This window comes from Rhinichthys klamathensis, unplaced genomic scaffold (assembly GCF_029890125.1).
Source record: "Rhinichthys klamathensis goyatoka isolate OS25496 unplaced genomic scaffold, OSU_Roscu_1.1 h1tg000296l_1, whole genome shotgun sequence".
Lineage (NCBI taxonomy): Eukaryota > Metazoa > Chordata > Actinopteri > Cypriniformes > Leuciscidae > Rhinichthys > Rhinichthys klamathensis.
Window position 1 is genome coordinate 1,629,353 of NW_026606815.1, and position 23,448 is coordinate 1,652,800.

The 23,448-nt window shown below is 38.1% G+C and overlaps 1 protein-coding gene across 2 annotated transcripts in view; it reads right to left on the reverse strand.

The window, feature by feature from the left end:
* flot2a (flotillin 2a) overlaps window positions 1-22,489 on the reverse strand; it is a 45,734-nt gene extending 23,245 nt beyond the window's left edge. For both annotated transcript variants that reach the window (XM_056269983.1, XM_056269984.1), the window contains exons 1-2: window positions 22,282-22,489; window positions 9,100-9,181 (exon numbers count right to left, since the gene is read on the reverse strand). In XM_056269983.1, coding sequence (XP_056125958.1) covers window positions 9,100-9,181; window positions 22,282-22,330 — 131 coding nt within the window. In that variant the 5' untranslated portion in view covers window positions 22,331-22,489. The remainder of the gene's footprint in view (window positions 1-9,099; window positions 9,182-22,281) is intronic.
* Between the last annotated feature and the right edge of the window lie 959 nt (window positions 22,490-23,448).

Consider the following 23,448-nt stretch of genomic DNA (forward strand, 5'->3'; position numbering starts at 1 on the left):
TGAAGCAACATGGAGGGGAACTCAAACACAGAGTCAACTCAGCAACAGGAGCCGCTTGTACCAAAGAAACACGCAGTGTCCGTCGTTTGGACGCATTTTGGCTTCAATAAAGACGACACCGAACAAACTCAAGTCAAATGCAAACACTGCAGAAAAACTGTTACAGCAACCAAAGGTAATACCAGCAATCTGTTTCAACACTTGTGGCTCGTTTCCACTGAGCGGTACGGTACGGTACGGTACGGTACGGGTCGGTACAGCATGATCCGGCTAGCGTTTCCACCGCCAACAGTACCCTTAATTGATAGGCGTGGTGTTTGCCGGAAAGAAGCGATCGACGTCATTTTCGCGCGAAGAAGAAAGCGACATAGTAAACAACTATGGATGACATACTGCAGATCTTGTTCTTGCTTCTCGGCATGTTTGTCACAAGAAACAAGCGCCGGCATTAGGTGTTTCTCAATACCAAGTAGCCTACGCAAAGTCCGACTCAGGAGAATGACTCCCGAGGACGCGAGTCCAGTAATTCTGCTAATGGAACAGCGCGTTCTTGAAAGCGCCACTCAGCTCGCTCTGCTACTCCGGTTATCTCTGTATGTACATTTTAGGCAACAATAAAACGAAATATGTTATAAAACACCACTCTGCTTCTTTTCGATTTCATTTAAATACATTTTAAACATTATAAGCAAGCACACAAATGTGGTTCAGGCAACGCATATCCTATTGATTATATTCACTGCATGTATGTAGCCTATATTTATAACAAAACTAAATATAAAACACAGACAACCCTGCCTCTTTTAGTTTAAATTTAAAAATATTAAACATATTCCAGGCAATATGTGCATCGGTACAAATGTTGCAATAAACAACATTACAGATGGTCTTGTAATAAAATAAAAAATGACAATACTCAACCGTCTCTCTTTTTGTTAAATTTCAGTTTTATCAATAATAGCCATTATAAAAGTATAAATAAAAGGTACAAAAAGCTATAGGCTACAGTAAAGCTTTAATAACATAAAGCAAACAATTCAGTCAAATATACAAATTCAGCGCTCAAATATATGAAACTTCACTTAGCCTTCTGCCAAAACTATTGGCCAGGGAACGAATTAATAGATTCACGAGACCAAAGATCGCCTGTTAGGTCTATACAAGACGAATTATATCTCATGTTTAACCACTACAGAGACGTCAGAGTCAGCGGCAAACATCAGAACGACTAGCCGAGGAAAGGCTGTTCCAGGCAGAATGGATCTGTCAACCTATCATAAATCTATAAATAAACCACAGATTTTAGCTTTATAAACTACATTCTCGCCTGAAAAACTCTTAAAACTACATTTCGTGACACAATAACAGTAGTATTATATTTCAACTGTATATTAAAAAATGGCACTTCTAATGCCCTTGTAGCACGCGCAAGTGACGATACTCTGTCAACCAATCACCGTTCTGCAGTGAGTCTAGCTCCACCTTTTAGTACCGTACCACTGTGCTAGGTACCCCAACGGAAGGGTACCCAAAAAGTGGTACGGCACAGTTCGGCTTTTTGGTACCATTCACAACTTTTGACAGTGGAAACGCAAATAATTGCGTACCGTACCGCACCGCTCAGTGGAAACGAGCCATTGGAACGCAATCACATTACCGAATATGAACAGTCGCATGGCTCAAAAAAAGAGAGAGACTGACAAACGCCCAGCAACAAGTGCCTCCACAAAGCAGGTGTCGATAACACAAGCATTTACAAATGCTACACAATATGAAAAGGATTCAAGTAGTGCTGTAGCGGCGCGTCGATGACGTCGACGCTTCGACGTCAAAATTACGTCGACGCAATATTTTTGCGTCGACGCTTCTTCATTTATTTATTTTTTGCACCGTTTCCGGCAGTACAGCTCGCCAACACACGTGGGAGACCGAAACATTGCAGAATGGAGGACGAAGAAGACCACTAGAAGTGAATGTGCTTTCCATTAAATGAATCACACACAGTAAACAAATCCTTAACAAAAAAAACCTTTGCAATTTAGACGCGCAAACTGGGTGCCGGTGCGGTGAGACGTACGGCTCGGGCAGATTCGGCTTGCAGTCGTTCATCCGCGGACGCGGCGCGCGCGCGCTGTTGAAGCCGTGCACACAGCCAAGCGAAATGGGGTCTTGGCGGTATTGCGCACCCAACGCGTAATTTTTGCCGCGCGCTCGTGCGGACGCGTCGAGTATAAACAAGGCTTTGCTCCGTGTCAGCGCGCGCTCTGATCGGTAAAGGGGCACAGACTCTCCCGAATCATCTCCAGCAGTAGCAGAAGCACCACTAACTCCGCCTCCGCTTCCCTCGTAAGCTGATATTAGTATTTAAACATTCTCTATGATAAAAAATGTTTGTACAAAATATTTTAATAACACGGTTTTGCGGTTATAGAGTTCAAATGACGGTGTTCAAATACATAACATTAGACTAACGTTAGCCAGCTTATACAGTATCATGATTCAGTACGCTAGTTCGTATTTATTTGAGATACATTATGTTTTTTTATTAATCGAGCAGCAGAAAAATAATCTTTATATTAATCGTCCAATTAGTCGTTAAATTAGTCGACTAATCGATAAAATAATCGCCCAACTAATCGTTAAGTTAATAATCGTTTACCCCAGCCCTAGATTCAAGAAGATAGAAAGAAATAACTGATGCCATTTGTTACTACATCGCGGAGGACATGGCTCCCATAGCTACAGTGGAGCACTGTGGGTTTAAACAACTCGTTAGAACACTCGACAGAAGATACACTGTGCCATCGCGACCATATTTACAATAATTTATTTTGTTTACAAAAATAACTATTTTTAAAAGTTTCTTTTTTTAAAAGGAAACTTTCTTTTTACATTAAAACTTAAATGGACTTTTTTTATAAGACGTTTTTATTTCAAGCATTGTATGCTTTGTTTGATTCAATTGTTTGAAATATTTAATAAATAAGCATTAATAGCTATCTGTGTGCTTCCTTATTTTAGAATTACAAAGATAGGATTATGCACTCTTTCATTAGAAAAAATAACCGTGAACATATTTACAGTATAAGCCTTGCCAGTGACATAAGATTTTTTTTAAATAATCGTTCAATAATCGTAATCGAGGTAACTTGTTCGATTAATCGCGATTATGATTTTAGCCAAAATTGTCCAGCCCTACTCTGAATGGATGTCTTATTCTGTATATCTCTCCACTATGATGAGCCTTTGCACTATACCTGTTCGTGTCCCTAGACCACTCCTTTAAACATCTATGACAAAGCAATATATATTTCTTTAAGGTGTTCTTGCTAAAGGTGGATTTGGATAAAAGGCTGCATGATAAAATTTAAAATGATCCACAATTTTCCTCAACATTAATATTGCAATTATTTATTTAGTTGATTTTTTAAAATAGGGTTTGATTTTATTATAATTTTAACAGAATTCACAATAAAATACAAAGTTCATCATATTCTTTATGTAGGCTATGATAACAAGATGATAACTGTGGATTTCCACCTTCTGGACTCTAAAACCCCCATTGTCCCACACAATATTTAATTATATATATATATATATATATATATATATATATTAGTCCTTCAGACTATAATCAGGGCAAAATAATTACTATTAAAAAAAAAAACCCCTCTTACTATAAAAATTTTGAAATGTAAATTTATACACAAAGCGTGTACCATGACAATGATACAATTTTAATCACCAAAGCTGCAGGTTTACAATGTTTCACATAACTGTGAAATGTTGTAATGTTATGTTTCACATAGTCCTGCAGTTCAGCACAAGCTAACTGACTGAGATGGAAAGAAGATACCAGGTGGCATACTAATCTAGTGGATTGTTGGGCTAATATAGATCACCCCTAATATAGCCAAAAACCATTTAACACAGGACAGTTCTCAGTGTAAGAGACCATAGTCTAAGATTCATCTGCAAAGTTAATGTACCAATATAGTTCACAGTGTTCATGTGCAGCGACTGTGAGGACCTCTCCTCAATGGCCCTTTTCTGTGTACTTTAAACAAATTTATTCAGCTGTTTTTGTCTCTTTGAAAAACTGTAGCTCTTTAATTGGATTAAAATGAAACAGGGCGTGTCTGAATGGGTAACGTGCACAGGCATATGCAGTAGGATCCCTCAACTGAATGTTTATTTCAGCCATTTTGATGCCGCAAGCCCTACATCTCTCTCAAGCTTTTAAAATTAGATCAATGTAGCTTTCAGAGCTGCCAGCAAACTAGATTACTCCTTTCTTCATCAGGAAAGGGGGAGGGCAAGAGATATCCCACCCAGCCAAGCTTTATTTCTAAGCTATGCACTCAACTGAACAACTGCTGTGACCACTAAATACAGGACCCCTTTATAAATACACATTGTTACATTTATCTTTTTCTGACATTTCATCTTTCTTACAATTGATCCACGGTTCCATTGACTATTATAAAAAATGATGAAATATAAATCTTCCTTTTAGCTGTAACATTTAAAAATCATAGCTGCATTTCCACAATAGACCTTTTCCACGTTCATGTGTCGTCCGACTCGTCTCATCCCACTTTTACAGATAACCAATTTCCCCGCCTGTGTTCCCGTCAGTTTTGGTAAATCAAATAAAGTTATTGAACTTTACAATAAACCTTTCAAACGGTCTCTTTAGCTTGACATGGTACTTTACCATATATCATATTCCAATTTAATGTACAACAGGACAGCATTTGAAGTGACAAATCTATTAAATGAAGTTCCAAACGTAGGTTTGGGAGGAGCCTAAACATTCACTCCTATCAATCATCATTACGAGCGTACTATATAAGCAGCAGACACCACGTCATCCCATTGACAAATTCTTCCGGCAGCCCTCCTCCTCCAGTAAACTATCTCTATCCTCTTATGTGCAATTCCACCATAGGGGGGTTTTAACTCGGAGCTCAAGCCGAGCCTCGAGTTCGAGCCTCCTCCAAGGACAGCAAGCCAAGTTAGTTTACTATTAACCTTTAAGCCTGAATGGGCAGGGGAACTAGTGAATCTAGATTTCAATCCTTCCGCTGTGCAGACTGGAAATGCGATAAAAGTCTTGTGATCTGTATTTCCACAGAGTTGATATGGCGTAATAATCTTATGATCCCCATCAGAGAGGTACCAGAAACAGATCAGACGGTCAGACACACACGGGTGAGTCCAGCGTGTAAAGGCAGGTTAGCTCGGCAAACACTTAAAAGAAATGAACAGGAGAGGAACATCAGAGAATAGGCAGGCTGGTTATTACAGATTGCACATGCATAATCTCAAAGTCAATAACGATTAAAAGAGGGAACAAAAAATGGAAACAAACCGTACATTCCAAAATGATATATAGTTTTCTCACATTTCTTTCATACATATGACGTGTGTTGTCCTCTTGCTAATGTTCTGATAGCTACAAGCACTGTGTATATTACACAATAAACAAAGCTCATACTGAATGACATATATGGGCTTTTCACACTGTGCTTAACCCTGGGTTATCATATTTAGTTTACAACTTTTAGGGAAAAATCTAAATGTCAAACAGTGACATAAAAAAAGTGAAATAAAAAATTGTATCCTGGTCTAAAAATGTATATTCAGTAATAAATCTGTTGTGCAGGAGTGGGACAAGCTGTTATTTAAACAGTTCATCCAATCAGTGATATTGATACCGTAAATATGCAAATAAGAAAGTTAACCCAGGGTTAAACTCTCAAAAACCTGAATGGCCAGGAATAATTCCTAACCTAGGGCAAAGAATAAACTGTACGAAACATAAAACATTATAACCCAGGTTTCCTATAACCCGGAGTTAACAAAGTTAAATGTGAGAAACCCTATATATTTTAGCACAACTGTAGTTCTGTTCTACAGATTTCGTAAAGACTACAGTACTATGTATTTATCAGCAGAGGCTGCACCACTAATGATTATCTATTCGTAACCATTGAAGCAGAACTTCACTCTACACTAGTATTGTTAACTCTGTTTATTTTTCCAAACACTGGCCCTGGATACTGAGGCCTTAATGAAGTGAGTTCATGTAAATGGAGGGGGTTGAGTTCTGATGTTTGTGTATAATGTTTGTTAGCTGCCTAGGTGGATGACTATATCACTAAACATACATTTAAAAGGAAGAGTGCTCAACAGCCTAGATAACAGGACTTGATATCCCATCACAGACTGGTAGTTTTACAATGCAGTGTGAGAACCATAGACATAATAAATACATAGACGCCCTATTGGCCGCTTTGGAACGTTGCTGCGATACGTCAACGGGTCCGCCATTTTGCGGAGGGCAAGACTGCACTGTAATCAAATATAAGTAAACGGATGAGCTGCGTTTTTTCTGGATAAAAACAAACTGTTTTTACATTTATCAACTTATCAATTTATCAAATCAATTTCAGTGGTTTGTATGTGGTGTACAAAAAGTTCCATCTCTAGTTATTTAAAATCTCAATAGTTAGACTTAGATATTTTTTAATAAAGAATGGTCAAAGCTCAGGCTTGTCATGTATTTGGCTTTTTATTCTTGGATAAGAATGGTGAAGACCCCCATACTGAGATATAATTTAAGTTTTCTTATTGTGGAAAAAGCATTTTCTGTGATTGACCAGATTTTAGCAATAACAAAGATAACTGATGGATCCTTTATGATAATACATATGTTTCGGTACAACTACAGTGCAATGCAAATAGTAAATATAACATAAAGTGAGAAGTAATAGTAAATAGTTTAGTCAATAAAATAAACAAATAGTATACAGCAAATAAAATAGTAATGAATAGTATAATTATATAATATCATAAGTACAATAATACAATCATAAAAATATTGATAATAGCATAGTTTATTAATAATACTATAATAATAGCAATAGAATAAGAAATATCAATTACAGAATATACACAATAAAAAATAAGCTAAATAGTGACTTTAATATTTAACTCTTTTTGTTAAATTTCAGTTTTATTGATCAGTAATAGCCATTATAACAGAAGTAGCTTCAGTCAAACATACAGCAGGATACAATGTTAAAAATAGCCTAAATATAAAGTTATGAAACTTCACTTTGCCCTCAGCCAAAACGATTTACCAGGGAACCATTTATAGATTAATGAGACCAAAGATCGCCCGTTAGATATACACAAGACGAATTATATCTCATGTTTAACCACTAGACTAGAGACATCAGAACCAGCGGCAAACGTCAGAAGCACTGGCCGAGATAATTATCACGATAAATGTCAAATCTTTATTTCTTTCAAGTTTAAAGGCAGATTTTTGCTCCTAAGTGAAAGATGTATAAACCAGAGCGTTGTGGTTTTAAAAATCTGAGGTAGAATATTCAAACATTTGTCATTTTTCCTTAACAAAATAAATATTTGAAAAGAAAAATATTTCTTCAGCACAGTTTGCAGTGCAGGCTGCAATATTCAAATTACATGTTTTGTCTCGAAATGCATATTTGACAGTGAGTTGACAGTAAATCTACATCCTAACTCAAGCTAATGCTACTATGTTAAATTTATGTTCATTAACAAAACCAGTAACATCTGTTTTTTTGTTTGTTTTTTTATTTAAGGACCACATTTTTATTTGGTAAAATGTAATATTCTGACTGTTTGAGTTTTATTAAAATTAACCATTGGTCATCCAGTATCATGCATTTAGATCATGATAACCACAGAAGCCAGGTAATGTTACAGCCTATAACTTAGCACCTCACTATCATGGCAAAATGTAACTTTATGGTTTCTATGGTATTTGTATGAAAAACAGTAGCCTACATTAGCCTACAAACAGTTAAATACATTATTAAATACTGTAATTATATTCCATTAGTCATTTAATACATTGTCTACATTAATAATATTATACAATTCAATATGTATTTCCCACATTTCATGGTGCAGTTAATATTACTAGGCTAACGTTACAGTAAATCCATGGTAGGTTAAATGGATTCAGTTTCAATTCAGATTCTGACTGTATCGTTGCGTACAGTGTTTCTCCTGTTTGTCAGCGGTGTTTCATCTGCCTTTAAACTGGACATTTGTGTTCTTCGCTGAACTTAAGCGCTTCTCACTGGATCTCGTGAGCGAGACGAACGCGTCTGCTCTAGTGAGCTCGCGCTGCCATTTGGACTTTGAGCGGAGCGGATAAACGGTCCGTGTGGCGCGCGGTTCAAATGAGTTTCGTTCCGCTTTTGGCGCATACACATTATCGAACATTTATCGACCTCTTGATATCGTTTTATCGAGAAAAATTATATCGCGATAATTATCGTTATCGTTTTATCGCCCAGCCCTAGGCGCTATCTTTATAAACAAACCACATATTTGAACTTTAAACAACTACATTGTCGACTGAAAAACTATTAAAACTACATTTCGTGACACAATAACAGTAGTATTTTTAAATTTATCCTGAATGTTACTATTACTAATTAAATCATGACCAAATACAACCAAAAACAAATGTTCAGTCTTGCTTGTGAAAGGTAATTCCTCGAGACCTGTTTTCAATTGTGTGGCGATTTGTACAGCCCCAAGCAGCACACGAAACAGGCATTTTTCTCAATTCCCGGTATGAGACGGTATGGGAAAGTTGCCATCCCCAACATGGCGGCGCCGTTGACGTACGCTCCAGCGGCCAATAGGGCGTCTATGTATTTAATATGTCTATGGTGAGAACAGCTACCTACGATATTTCCTTTCTGGCTAGGAAACTAGTTATTTTAGTTACTATCAATGATTATACAGTATACATTAATTTGACAGTGTTAAATGTGAAAAACAACAGGCACAGCTCCTGAGTTTCTTTACAGTGGACATTTTATATTCATAAGAGGTTATAATAGTCTAGCCAGAGAAACGTGAGCATGCTGTGACATGTCTCTATAATGGTCCTAATTCCCACTCAAGGGGAACTGAAAGGTACATAAATGGAGAAGTGTCATTCAGTCAGCGGTAGAATTATTGTTCATATTGTGAGCCGATAAACACACAAAAAAAGGAGTAAATGTGATGAATGGACATTCTTACTTCTGTATGTCAGTGATAAGCCACCATGCCCAGGCCCAGCCGCCCACTGTATATTGCTTGTCATCAGAGCCACAGCAGCCACCTAAGAAAATAAACAGGTATATTTAGTACAAATGCATATTTATCCCACTTTCAAACGCACATGCGTTTGATGTAGTCATTTGTAACATTCTAGCATGGCAATCTAACATGAAAGTGAATACTTAGTTAATACAATTTCATTTCAAATTGTATTAAAATCAAACCATATCTTTTCATTATAAAAATCTAAATCATTCAGCCCATTTCACAAGCTGTCAGTCAATCACCACTTTCACCACCAACAAATGTTATAAATCCCATACAAGCCTCACCAAACTGGTTTACAAACTGAACAATAACTTAATCATTAAAACCACTAAAGATGAATATCACTGGAAAGCCCCAACTCACAGTTACAGTCTAACCAAACCACTATGCTGGGTAAATGTTTACAGAAATCAGCTCAAGTCAATAATCAACAAGACTAGCTGTTCCAAACAGAACATTTTGTGCACCAGTGCATGGATGGTGCATAACGACAAGGATGTACCAAAAGAAAGAGCATTTAAAATGGTTATGGTTAAAATCATCACGGTTTCCATGAAAATATTAAGCAGCACAACATAAATGAGCAAACAACATTGATAATAATAAGAAATGTTTCTTGATAGGCAAATCAGCATATTAGAATGATTTCTGAAAGTGGCACTATAGACTGGAGTAATGATGCTGAAAATTCAGCTTTGCATCACAGGAATAAAGAACATTTTAAAATAGTTGTTTTTTTAAAATAGTAATAAAATTTCCCAATATTACTGTTTTACTGTACTTTTCATAAAATACATGCAGCCATGGTGAGCATAAGACAATTTTTAAAAAAACAAAAAAATCTTACTGACCTCAAACCGTTGACTGGTAGTGTATATGAACACATAATTACTATCTTGTTAATAGGATGTGACTAGTTCATTGGGTGAATGTACTATGACTTTTGGCATATGCGATATGACTTTACTTTTCATGCAAATGCTCATGTTGTTATTTGGCTAACAAACTATGTCTACTAAACAGTGGTTGTGTCTCCACTGTCGGGCCAAAAGCGAGCATGCTAGTGCGTTTCCACTGTCACTTGATCGAGCCTCATCGTGACTTCCTCGGCGGCCAGGGGTTTTTGGCCCGGAAAATGCCTTGGTCCAAAGTGGGCCAACTGGGGCTTGAGGAGTGGTCATTAACAAAGGCGGAGTTTATCTGAGGAAAGGGTCAACACTGGTGCTCATTTCCTATGTTATGCTCATTTTGCGATCTAGCTAGTTTTCAGTCAGCTGGTGAAATGGTGAGGTTGTGTGACGTTGTTCTATGAAGCCATGTTAAGGGCGGGTTTTAGGGTAGCGCTGCGGGGCTACTTGCCCAACAGTGGAAAAGCGTCTAGTGTTGGGCAAGTTACTCTTAAGGGTACGTTTGCGATGTTCTAAAAACAGAAGTTTTTCCTTTGCTTTTTTTACATACAGACGACAACGTTGTAAAAATGATCCTCCGCAAAAACGACTAAAAACGCTGTTATGGATGCCAGGCCAGTAGTTGGCGATGTCACAAAAACTATGCGCCTATAGACTGAAGACGTTAATACACATACATAATCAACATTTTCACAAATTACCGATTGATAGCCGTAGGGCTGTCGCGATAACCGCAATATTGCGGTACCGCGCTACTGACAGGCCAACCGCAGAGGAATGCAAGTAACCGCAGCAACCGCCAAACCGCGTTTTCTTTTTTCATAAAGCCACCCTTCGTAGTTCGTACCATGTGTATTGAATGTTAAATAAGTTAATAATGATAACAAGACTGTTTATCATGGTGATTTGTGCAGAGGCTTCGTGGATTTGGACTTAAGCCTAAACAGACAGTGAATGAGATCGACTGAGCGCGTGCAATTACCTGCGTCTGTCTCTGAAGTCAAGACATGTATATTCGTGAAAAGGTTGCCGTTTCCAAGGAAAGCGAAATATTTGTCCTATCATCCTTTTAACGTGTAAGGGTAGGCTATTTACCATGAATGGCGGCAGCGCTGGTCAGCATTACACAGCGCGAGGAAGCCGTGGGGGGAAAGCAGCGAGTCACGCATTGGTCTCTATTAAGTGAAGCATTGCTTCAGCTTTGCCCAAAAGTGAAGCATTGCTGGCCAGCTGAGCCTTGAAAAGTGGAGCTCAAATTTAAAAAAAAAAAAATTAACGCCTTGTTTCATTACATCTATCATTTAAGGAATTAATTTTTTTAACGTTTTCGTTGAATGAACGGTTTAATGACTCACTCAAAGACTGTCCGTTGGCATAACAATGTAACTGCGCGCTGAGTGACAGTCTTTCAATGCGCAGAGACTAGGGGTGGAACGGTACACAGAAGTCACGGTTCGGTTCATACCTCGGTTCAGACATCACGGTTCGGTACGATTTCGGTACAATGGAGTGAAAAGCAAAGCAAAAATGCAGAAGGCATTTTTATAAATGTCTTAAACCTTGTATTTTTTTAAATAAGTTTTATTAATAAAGGCATAGAACCAGTTTATTTGTAGTGCACTGACAGTAGTTTTATATAATTAGTTTATTAATTAAATTATTAAAAAGACGAAAAGACCTTGAGATATGTTTGGTAATTGTAGGCTACCTGAATGAATTTAAAATTAATTTGCTATTTCAGATCAAGATATTTGTTTTCCTTCATTTTATTTAACTAACTTTATTCGCATCTGAATTATAAATAATTGATTTCCGTATAAAATAATACTACCATAAAAAACTTTTGTTAACAGTTGTAGGTTACAGTTTGACAAGAGTTTAGAGTGTGACAAAAGCACAATGTTGTGTTTTATTGCCAGTGTACACAAATATAAGTAAACAATTTGCAGTTTTAATGATGTCCTGTATGAAAAAAATGACGGAGTATGTTTTTACGTTTCCACTGTTCGATCGCCCGTGCCTCTCTCTCTCTCACACACACACACACACACACACACACACACACACACACACACACACTGTTCATCGCGCGATTCGCGCCCGCGCCTCTCTCTCTCGCACGCGCGCGCACACACACACACACACACACACACTGTTCATCGCGCGATTCGCGCCCGCGCCTCTCTCTCTCTCTCGCGCGCGCGCACACACACACACACTGTTCATCGCGCGATTCGCGCCCGCGCCTCTCTCTCTCTCGCACGCGCGCGCACACACACACACACACTGTTCGATCGCGCCTCTCTCTCTCTCGCACACACACACACACTGTTCATCGCGCCTCTCTCTCTCACTCTCTCTCTCTCTCTCTCTCTCGCGCGCACACACACTCCTGCATTGCAATCTTGATCGCAGCCTGTTCATTGCTGCGTTAACAGTCACACCAAAAGCGAATAGAGCGAAATTTATCGCTATTTAAGAGGTTTTTTTTTTTATTTGTACCGTGTATTCTGCGTGCAAATTCGTGCACCGAACCGTGACGCCCGTACCGTTTCGGTTCAATACGAATACATGTACCGTTCCACCCCTAGCAGAGACGCTGTTTAGTTTCGGTTACATTGGTTACATTGTTTTTGTGTATGCTGACCACGTCATAACACGTATTTATAGCAACAAATAAATATAAATAAATAAATGGCGGTAATACCGCATATCGCGCTATTGAGCCACTCAAAATTACCGCAAGGGAAATTCCTTCACCGCGACAGCCCTAGATAGCCGGCTGTTTTAAAAAGCGTGTTTGTGTGACGGTGCATTATGGCAAGCCGTTTTAACTTTTATTCATTTCCAGGATATGAATTGTTGATATCAACAATTACATTTTTGATATCAACAATTTAATTTTTTGATATCAACAATTACATTTTTGATATCAACAATTCAATTGTTGATATCAACAATTGAATTCTTGATATCAACAATTCAATTCTTGATATCAACAATTGAATTATTGATATCAAAAATGTAATTGTTGATATCAACAATTGTATTTTCACTAGTGAAATGTCACCATACACTGCCATTCAAAATCAATTGTTGATATCAAGAATTGATTTCTTACTAGTAGAAATATAATTTGATATCAATAATTACATTGTTACTAGTAAAAATACGAATTCCTGATATCAATAATTAAATTATCACTAGTCTAAATGTCTATTCTTGATATCAACAACTGAATTGCTACTAGTAAAATTTTTCTTTTTTGATATCTGAAAATGTATTTCTGATATCAATATTATTTCAGATATCTAAAATGGCTTTCTTACTAGTAACAATCACATTCATGATATCAGAAATTAACATTGTCACTAGTGAAAATTGAATTATTGATATCAAAAATGAACATTGTTACTAGTAGCAATTCAATTGTTGATATCAAGAATAGACATTTCAACTAGTGACAATTTAATTCTTGATATCAAAAAAAAAAAGGTTTTTACTAGTAAGAATTGTATTTCTGATATGTGAAATTGGAATTTCAACTAGTAAGAAATACATTCTTGATATCAAGAATTGATTTTGAATGGCAGCCTATGGTGACATTTCACTAGTGAAAATACAATTACAGATATCAAGAATTATAGTTTTTACTAGTTGCAATTCAATTGTTGATATCAAGAATTATCATTTTAACTAGTGAAAATGTAAATGTTGATGTCAAGAATTAGCATTGTTACTAGTGAAAATGTAATTCCTGATATCAAAAATTGCCATTGTTACTAGTATAAATATTATTCCTGATATCAATAATTATAATTTTAACTAGTGAAAATTGAATTGTTGATATCAAGTATTCATATCCTGGAAATGAATAAAAGTTAAAACGGCTTGCCATAGGTGCATGTCCACTGGCACGAAGCGAGCGGAGCAGAGCGAGCATTTTCAATAAATTCCTATGGAAGTTGAGCTTCACGTTCGTGCTGTGAATTGTGGGACTGACAGCGTACCGGAGAAGCCGCTGAGAGTGGCCGAGCTGCCCAACACTTTCTCCGGTCCACTGTCAGTCCCAGAACGCACAGAGTGAGCGTGAAGCTCAACTTCCATTGGAATTGAAAACACTCTTCTCCGCGCATGCATTGTTAATCCTAAAGTACACTTTAGGGATGGGCATTTTTGTTAATTTCTCATTTCCGATCATTGATAGGTCTCAAACAACGAGTACTCGAGTAAACCCTCTGCTAAAGAAACCTCATCTTGACACATCTATCCTCAGCAATTTTAGACCTATCCCCAAACTGGATTTATTTCAAAGCCCTTAGAGAGAGTTGTGTACTGTCAGTTGAATTCCTATATCAGTATGTCCAATATTTCTGATACTTTTCAGTCCGGTTTTAAATCAATGCACAGTATGGAAAATGCATTGTTGAAGGTCAGCAATGACCTGTTGCAAGTTCTCGATACTGGTTCGCACACGGTGCTTGTCTTGTTGGATTTAAAGCGCTGCTTTCGATACAATCGATCATAGTATCTTGTTACATTGGTTGGAAAAGGTGGTGGGTATTCAGGGTTGGCCTCTTACCTCAAAGACAGAACCTTCTCAGTCAGCATTGGGAAGTTCTTCTTTGTCAGTTCCACTATTATGCGGTGTGTCCCAACTCCCAAGGGTCCATTCTAGCCCCTCTTCTCTTTTCACTTTATAAGATAACATTGGGTGCCATTTTTAAGAAATATAAGATTTCCTACCATTGCTATGCTGACGATAGATTAAACTGTGGTAGATAAAACTGTGTATCATCAGCATAGCAATGGTAGGAAATCTTATATTTCTTAAAAATGGCACCCAATGTTATTTTTTAAAATGTGAAAAGAGAAGAGGGCCTAGAATGGACCCTTGGGACAGTTTTTATCCTTTGGGCGTGCTCTGCAACTGTTTTGAGGAGATCAAATGTTGGATGGCTAATCATTTTTTGCAATTAAATGAAAGCTAAATTTTGATTTTAGTCCCATCCAGGTCTTCATCTCTTTTTAATTTAGATTCTATTGCCGCCAGTGTTCAACCTCATGTAAGGAATCTTGGGGTTACATTTGATTTGTCACAAAATTTTGCGAAACAAATAAGTACATTGGTAAAGGGCAGTTTCTTTCATCTGAGATCGGTATTAAAACAGTTTCTACCTCTGAAAGATTTGGAGACCATAATCCACACTCTCATAACATCACGTCTGGACTACTGTAATTCCCTATACTGTGACCTGCCTCAAAATGCGATCTCTCGTCTGCAAATTGTCCAAAATGCTGCAGCGAGACTTCTTACCGGCACAAAAAAAGAGAGCACCAAAATACATATGTGACCTTCTGATGCCTTACTCTCCCCAAAGAACACTTAGGTCTGGTAATAAGCTTCTCTTAACTGTCCCACGTTTTCGCTGTAAAACTAAGGGCGTTTTCACACCTGAAAGTCCGCACCAAAGTTCACGTTTTGATACATTTTATACTTTCAGAAAGTTTTGGTTTGGTTTTTTACACTGCAATTATGCGAGCGCACTAAGGAACTTTACGTGACATACTTGCATCCTGTCATCATCATCTATGTGGGCTGCATCTTGATTGGTTTTGTAAATGGACGTGCGTCTGACGTCAGCGTGTTGTCAATTCGGCGGGTAACTTTGACAACATGAATGAACAGACGCATATCGTTGCAACTATATTGTTATTTTTATGGCATAATTACCTGCAGCACCAACTATACACAAGGCTAGTTCAAATTCGCCAAATGAACGTCCTCGTCGTGCGAACATTTTATCATCGCCGGCAGGAAAGGAGGAGAAGACTGCAAGTTGACTTCTTATTATGTCATCAGACCATACTTCAATTAAAAACCCTATTTGCATCATCTCACAGAAGGATGCTCAACTGTCGTTATGAAGTGAGTTTGGAGTAAAAGTATGTTATTAAATGTTGTCTTTTGTTGGACAAGAGGATCATAAATGCTTCTCATGTTTGGAAATATGTTTGACGCATGTTGCTTTTAAGTTATAAGTGACTCAAACTCACAGTGCTTTCAGATGGAGCAGCCTTTACAGAGCCGTACATCAATGACAAGCTGACAAGATTACATGTACATTGCGATTAATCGTGCAGCCCTAATTACAGTCCTCACTGTGCGTTTTCGAAGCCATAAGGAGAAACATCTTTAAATAAAACACCTATTCTACTGTTAAAAAATATGAAAACAAAATAGCACTGCTGCATTGTATCATCAATGATTTTGAAAAAGAAATAGCCTGTCTAAAAAGAATATGACCGTCTCAAATAACTCATAGTCAACGTTGAGCATTGCATTTGAGCTGAAACTGAAGAGTGAATGAACACTGGTCGGTACTGTATTGCTTTGCTAGCTAGTTAATATACTCAACCAAACACGTACTATATGAGATTAATCAGATAAATAAAAGTAAATCTTACAACTTACATCTGCACAAAAGGGCACAAATGCGCACATGAACTTGACCGTGCTAGTCTGATGTGTAAGGATTCCCTTAACAGCGCGCTGATACGGGCAACTAAAGCACAAAGAATTTACAACATTCTAATCTATTACAATCGTGTTCTCATTATAATGCTATGTATATGATAGAATGGTGCTGCACATCTTGTACTAACTGTATTTCATAATCAAAGTGATTCCAGGCATCACTGCCTTTCAAATCCAGTATCACTTTATTTTGCCGGTCTGGAAGGCGAGCTGCCAATCAGACCTCAGGTACCCCCCAAAATGCCCCGATAATAGGGCTGTAACGATACACCAAACCCACGATTCGGTTCGTATCACGATTTTTGACCCACGATTTGGTTCGTATCACGATTTTTGACCCACGATTCGGTTCGTATTACGCTTCTATCACGGGGGCGGGGCTTGAAGTGTAATAATTCCTCAACTAGTTTTGTGATGTAGGTCTACGTATTTTATAATGTTAACTTCAAATAATACTAGTAATTTAAAGATGTGGTAGCATTGGATCTGGACGGGAAGGATAACTCTGGGAGTTGGAAGGGGTGTGTCGCGATTCTGCCTTCTCACACCGCGATACAGGATCGTGGATCTGAGTATCGCGATTTCGGTTTTATATCGCGTATCGTTACAGCCCTACCCGATAACCAATCAGAAAAATAGACAAATATCGTTTTCATGATCGATTGTCGCTGTCACATTCGAGTACGAGTAGTCGAGTACACAAGTACTCGTGCCCATCCCTACTTTGGCCATCCACGTCCGTGCACTGTCTGCGTGACGATTTTCGTAATAAGGACCCAGCAAGCAATTGCCGTCATTTCACAGTCTAGGTTAACTATAGACCCGATATAGTCCAGCTATGAGTAACCCACTTCTAGCCAAAATAACCTTGATTTTGATTACATGTCGTTTTTACCAAAATAACTTGCGAGATGTATGATATTCCGTCGTGTAAGCAAAGTCAACAGTGATTACAAGGTGTTTGGTTTCATTTCTTTAACATGTTATCTAATTGATGACTAGTCTATTCTTGGACTATGGTTAGACGTCTATTAAATTTTCACAGACAGCCCAAATTTGGCCTTGTTTTAGCCTAGACGTCAGGGCTGTGTTTGGACCAAGCGTGCCGCACAAGCTCTGAAAAGTGAAGCCAAAACGTCTCGATCGCCCCCCGGTGGCTGGTCCTAGTTTAGGTCATAAACCCCACCTCCCCATGTTATTCAACGGCACGCGAGACCAACTAAACAATTAAATTACACTTCAAATATTGTTTTTCCAAAGATGGTTTGTGTCATTTACTGTAGTTTTATTCACGCTGATGTAATTTCAAGCGTTTGTTTTTAAAATAAGTTTGTTATAAGGGCCTTGATTTCGCGGCTTTACTTCCTGCTCACTACTGCGCATGTCTGGTCCCGAAATTGCTACTGCGCAGACTCAAGTTCCAAGATGTCAGCGCCATATTGGGATACTGGCGGCTTCACTTCTGACCAATGGAAGAGAGCGAAGGGGCGTCGTCCATCTTTTTTTACAGTCTATGGTTTGGACGGCTAATGGACGTCTTTTAAACGCAAAATTGCTTGCTGGGGAGGGTACTCGGACGTCCACACACCCTGTCCGCGTGCAGCCTAATTTTTGGGACTGCAAGGACGGTGCGTGTACAATAGTGAATGTGCGATTGACTTGAGCGCTTGAAAACAAAATCCAATAGATAGTGCACACGCACCGAGCGCGTCTTTCCGCGCTCAAGGCCAAAAAGAGTATACTTTGAAAGGCTTGCACACTCAACTGTGCCAGAGACGGAGCAGAATACAGAAAATGAAGTAGCCTACACCTGGGCCTTTAGGTTTTTGTTTACAACCTGTTTTGTTCAGCATGTTTGTTGTAGCCAATCAGACATATCTGTTGATGAGTGCATGTAATGGCCAATCAGATGTGTTTAAGTGTGTTCAGCGCCAGTTTGTGAATCCTTTCATTATAACCAACAAATTATAAACACGATATATTCATTGCACATCATAGAGAGCTTCATTGATTATAACGGGAGTTTTCGCAGCTTTGTGTACCTTGTGTTGAAATAGACAGCTTCAGTGATTATAATGGCAGCGATCTTTTGCTCACTTTCTGTATATAATAGATATTTTCATGCTTCTAACTACAAATTGCAGAGTTTCTGGATTGACAGCTGTATTTAAATGCACGATTATATCCGATTGTAAGTGATAACCAGCAATGGACGATCTGATACTGTATGTCAAATGATCTGTGCATTAAGTCCTAGAGCAGGGGTTCTCAAAGTTTTGATAGGTGAGGGCCAATTTAGGAACCCAACATTGAACTGAGGGCCGCCAAAGTGGCGGGGGAGAAAACGAAGAAAAAAAAACTGAAAAGAAAATCCCATTTGAAATTATTTTAATGACCAGGTTGCATCTCTACAGTTTACATTAGTTGCAATAAACACATTTTAATTCATAACTGAGGCTAAACCTGGCAAAACTTGTGAAAATTTTGGGGGGGGAGAGAAAGAAACTTTTAAAATAGAAGCTTACCAAACAAGTCATCATCATCATTCATTTCTATCATTGCTTGTCAGTCGCGTTTCCATTATTGCAGATTTGCATATTATTATCTATCTTTTTTAACCCGTAACTGAAAAACGGAAAATGAACGGTTGATGTCTTTTTAAAACGCAAAGTTGAACAACATTTTAATTTGAACTGGCTTCACCAACTGCTGCGCAAAAAAAGTAAATATCGACAGACTTTTTCAGATTTTTGTTTAAATGACTTTTTGCCCCTTTATTAAACATTTTAAATATTCACAAATTAATATGGAAAACATGTCGATTTTACTGGTTTTCTAAGGCCAAATTAGAACCTGGAATTTATATTTTTCCCGCAGTGATGAATGAGAAGAGCCATATAGCCTGTATACGTGTCTGATCTAGCCTGATTTATAGGTGAGTTATAGGCTAATGATAATAAATGCATCTGAAAAAAACAGCGAGGCATTTTAATTGTTTATTAATAAACTATTGTTTTCTAAGTGTCGGCTAAAAACATATCTCCATCTCCGCTGTTAAGCAGGTGCGCTTTTAGAGAGAAATCCACCTTTCATACGGATTACATAATCAGGTATTTGCTTTCGATTCGAGTTTGTTTGTTTAAAAGTGCACATTTTAAGCTTTAGCCTACATAGGCTATATTTTGTTTCAGTTCTCGCGCTCCAGTTCACGGAGATCATGAAAGCGCGTAGTAGCCTAGGCTACTGATTGTTTTATTTTATTTTACAAAAGCACGTTTTCTTGTTATGAGTTTACACAAATAAAAGTAGTTGCGAATAATGCATTATTATTTTCTGTATGACCAGAAATTATAGACTAGTTTAAGTTGTTTCCACTGTTGATAGGAAAATGCAAGTGTTCGCGCCCGCGAACATTTTGAAAGGTAATGGAAACGCGGCTATTAATAAGCTTGACATTGTTAAGATTATTATTAAGTCACATTGAATATTGATTACTTGGTCAACATACCCTTTTAAATTGCAATGGGATTTGTGGTGCTGGTTTCGGTTGGCCACGATTCCTATTCCTGTGTAGACAACCACTGTTCCTGGTGGGCTTGGGAGTGAGGTCAAGTGCGATCGGTCGGTCGGACCATGTAATTACCGCTTATGCCTATGGATGCCGCTAAACACCACTAAACGGAGATATTCATTTTTTCAAAGCAATAGTTTTAACAGTTTTACAGATGTTATCGCGGGCCGCCAGAAATGTTTCGGCGGGCCGCCATTGGCCCGCGGGCCGCACTTTGAGAACCTATGTCCTAGAGTGTAAATGCAAAATAATAGACCTGCCTTTGTTGTTTAATTTATTATAGCTTTCAAATCAGTCACTCAGTGACTCAGTAATCCCCATGCTTTAAATTGGCTCTATCACTCTCTCTCTCTCCTCTCCAGTGTGTGTTGTTGAGAGCACTGGCGCCGTTGTTCTGTGGCTGCCGTTGCATCATCCTAGTGGATGCTGCACACTGGTGATGGGTGAGGAGAGACCCCTGACATGATTGTAAAGTGCTTGGGTAGTGTACAGTAGAACACAGTAAAGAGCTATATAAATGCCTAATTTAATTTAATTTTTACATATCAATTTACTGATTTATAGGCATAAAATAGTTCTAAGCACTTTGTTTTATGATCTGTCCTGACAGTGGTTATTTTTTATTTCATGAATAAATCGAATAAGTTAATATTACAAACTGTTCATTTGCATTTATTTTGAAATTATTGTCAGTAACTGGGCTTGCAGTTCACTGTCTGTGTGGATGGTTGTGTTCGTCCGCCACCACCAAAGACAATTTCTGACCCAGTGAAAACCCTAATAATATGGAAATTATATTTTTAAAGAGAAAAATCTTTAGGCCAATCATCTGTGCAAATATAGTTATCATTGGCTCAATCAGGACGGGTCACCAGTGGTTCAGTGAGATAATCTAGGATCTATAACATTCAGCTGTCAATTTTATAGCAACCAGGACATGTTGCCTAAAGTTTAAGCATCAATCTGGGATCCTGATGTAGTGTTTAGCATGTGATATAGACAGTGGGGGCCTGTAACCTTTAGATATGGGAGGAAATTCCTCACAAATCTATGCAAATAGTAGGTCTGCTCCCAGACTAGAAACTATTCCAGCAGATTCCCTGCTGGTCATCAGCTATTAGTGTGCAATCCTCAGCTGTTGCTAGAATCATTGCACAACTGAAGTCTCTGTCATGTGACTTTATTTCATAAACATGACCAATGCGTACATAATGTTTAGGCAAGTTAAGGAAAGAGGAAATGACTCTTCAGGAAAGTGTACAGTTAGAGAAAAATTTAGTTTGCTGACAATTTCAAACCTGAAACCACTGAACTAACTAATTTTATTATGATTAATCAGATATGTTTTTACACACAATAACATCAAAAGTGAAAAGTAACCCCTCCCCCCATAATTTTAATGGGAAATGTTTATCACTAACTACTAGATAGTTTGGTCCCAACGTACTTAGTGTATACTGTTTTAGAAGCAGGAATAGGCTGGATAATGTACAGTAAGCAGCATTTTTATTCGCAAAATAAATGTATTAGTTTAAATCACTTGACTGTCTTGATTGATAATATCTATTAAAAATCGCCACAACAGCGAGAAAACGTAACACGAAGTCATACAAACTAAGATACGGGTACTTACGGTATATATCGACGAGGCACTGACTGTCTGGCAGTATCAAATAAAATGCACAGCCAAAAATCACAATTCGTAAGTCGTGTGTTTAATCTAAACAAATAAATAAATCGATATTTAAGACCAAGAGGACTTCAAGAGAACAACGTGATCTTTGCCCAAGCACGTCGAAATCAAATAGAATGGAGCACGAGTGAGACACACAACACGTCGAGACTGTGATGGATTGTCTTTTATCATGCAACACAAACTACAATGCAACAAGCAAACACGAATATCTACACACTACTCGACAGAAACGCTGGCGAAAATAAGCGTTAATTACTATTGCAGTGTCGAATATCGTACATTTACGATCACCAAACACATATAGCGCTATGCTACGTTAGGTACAATTCGGATGATACAGTCAGATTATAAGAAAATGTATGGGATTGCTTTGAGAAAAACAGAAGGCAGTTGATGTTACCTGATACCACCAAGGCTTCGTTTGGTCCTACCGTGTGGCAATTCCCCATATTTTTCCTGCCTGTCGCCTTTAAAAAGCTTTTCAGAATGTAAAATTGCTTCTTTTGTCGAGGATGACGAAATAGCGCGATAAAAACAGTCAGATATGAAGGCACTCAGTGTAGTCTTGTGTACATCATATTCAAGATTTCTGCCTGCATGCACCAGTAGTCACCGCCCTTTTAGAGATATGACGACTGTACTTTACCAAGGACTTTTACACAGTAAATCTGGGTTATTCCTCAACATTCCGATAGAGGGCGCCATAACATTTTAAATTAGCCTAAACTCCACAGACACATTTTATGCAAGAACGTCCAATAATTTTTTACTATTTAAAGGGTTCGGCCAGAGAATGTGGTTCGGCGTTGAAATTTCATATAAATTCTAAAATTCAAAGTTTAGGCCTACAACTTTTGTCCTTCAGCACCTGACAGGTCAGAGAGGCAACTTTGGAGTCAAATTTGCCCTGGATATTTTTGGACATCGTTTTTTTTAAAATCAAGTTTTTTTTTGTCTTTCAAAGGTTATTTCACAAGAAATTCCAGGACAGAAATTACAGCACCTAGCACATAAAAATATGAAATTGGTTACGTTCTTATCTGACCTGACAGTTGAAGTTTTTTTTGGCGTTATGCTCATGCTGTGTATGCTCATAGTCAAAATCGACCACCATTCACTATTCCTACATTACTCCACTACATATAGTCCACTTGAAGGAGTGAATGAAAACGAGTGGGTGAATTAGGACACTGACTGCGCCGGAAGGGCTGGCGCTTTTGTGCTTGCTGTTTGAAACATAGCAAACAGGCAGCTCCAGTAGTAATGAAAGGATTTATCCTGAACTCTGTCATGGAAACTAGCATGTATAAACCGTAATTAAACAATTTAATAATCAATTGAAAAGGAATTTATACCTGTATGAATCGATATTACGCTGGACCAGCGCGGGTTGGAGAATGAATGGATGATTGATTCAGCGGCGCCATCTCCTGGCGAGACGCGGGAATTCATTCATCATTCAGCGCGCGAATCTCACAGTGCATTATGGGTATTCTCTCTAGACTAGCCTTTGAGCGCATAGACATTTGCCTTGTCCAAATGCCGTCTTTTACTGTCAATGCCAAAT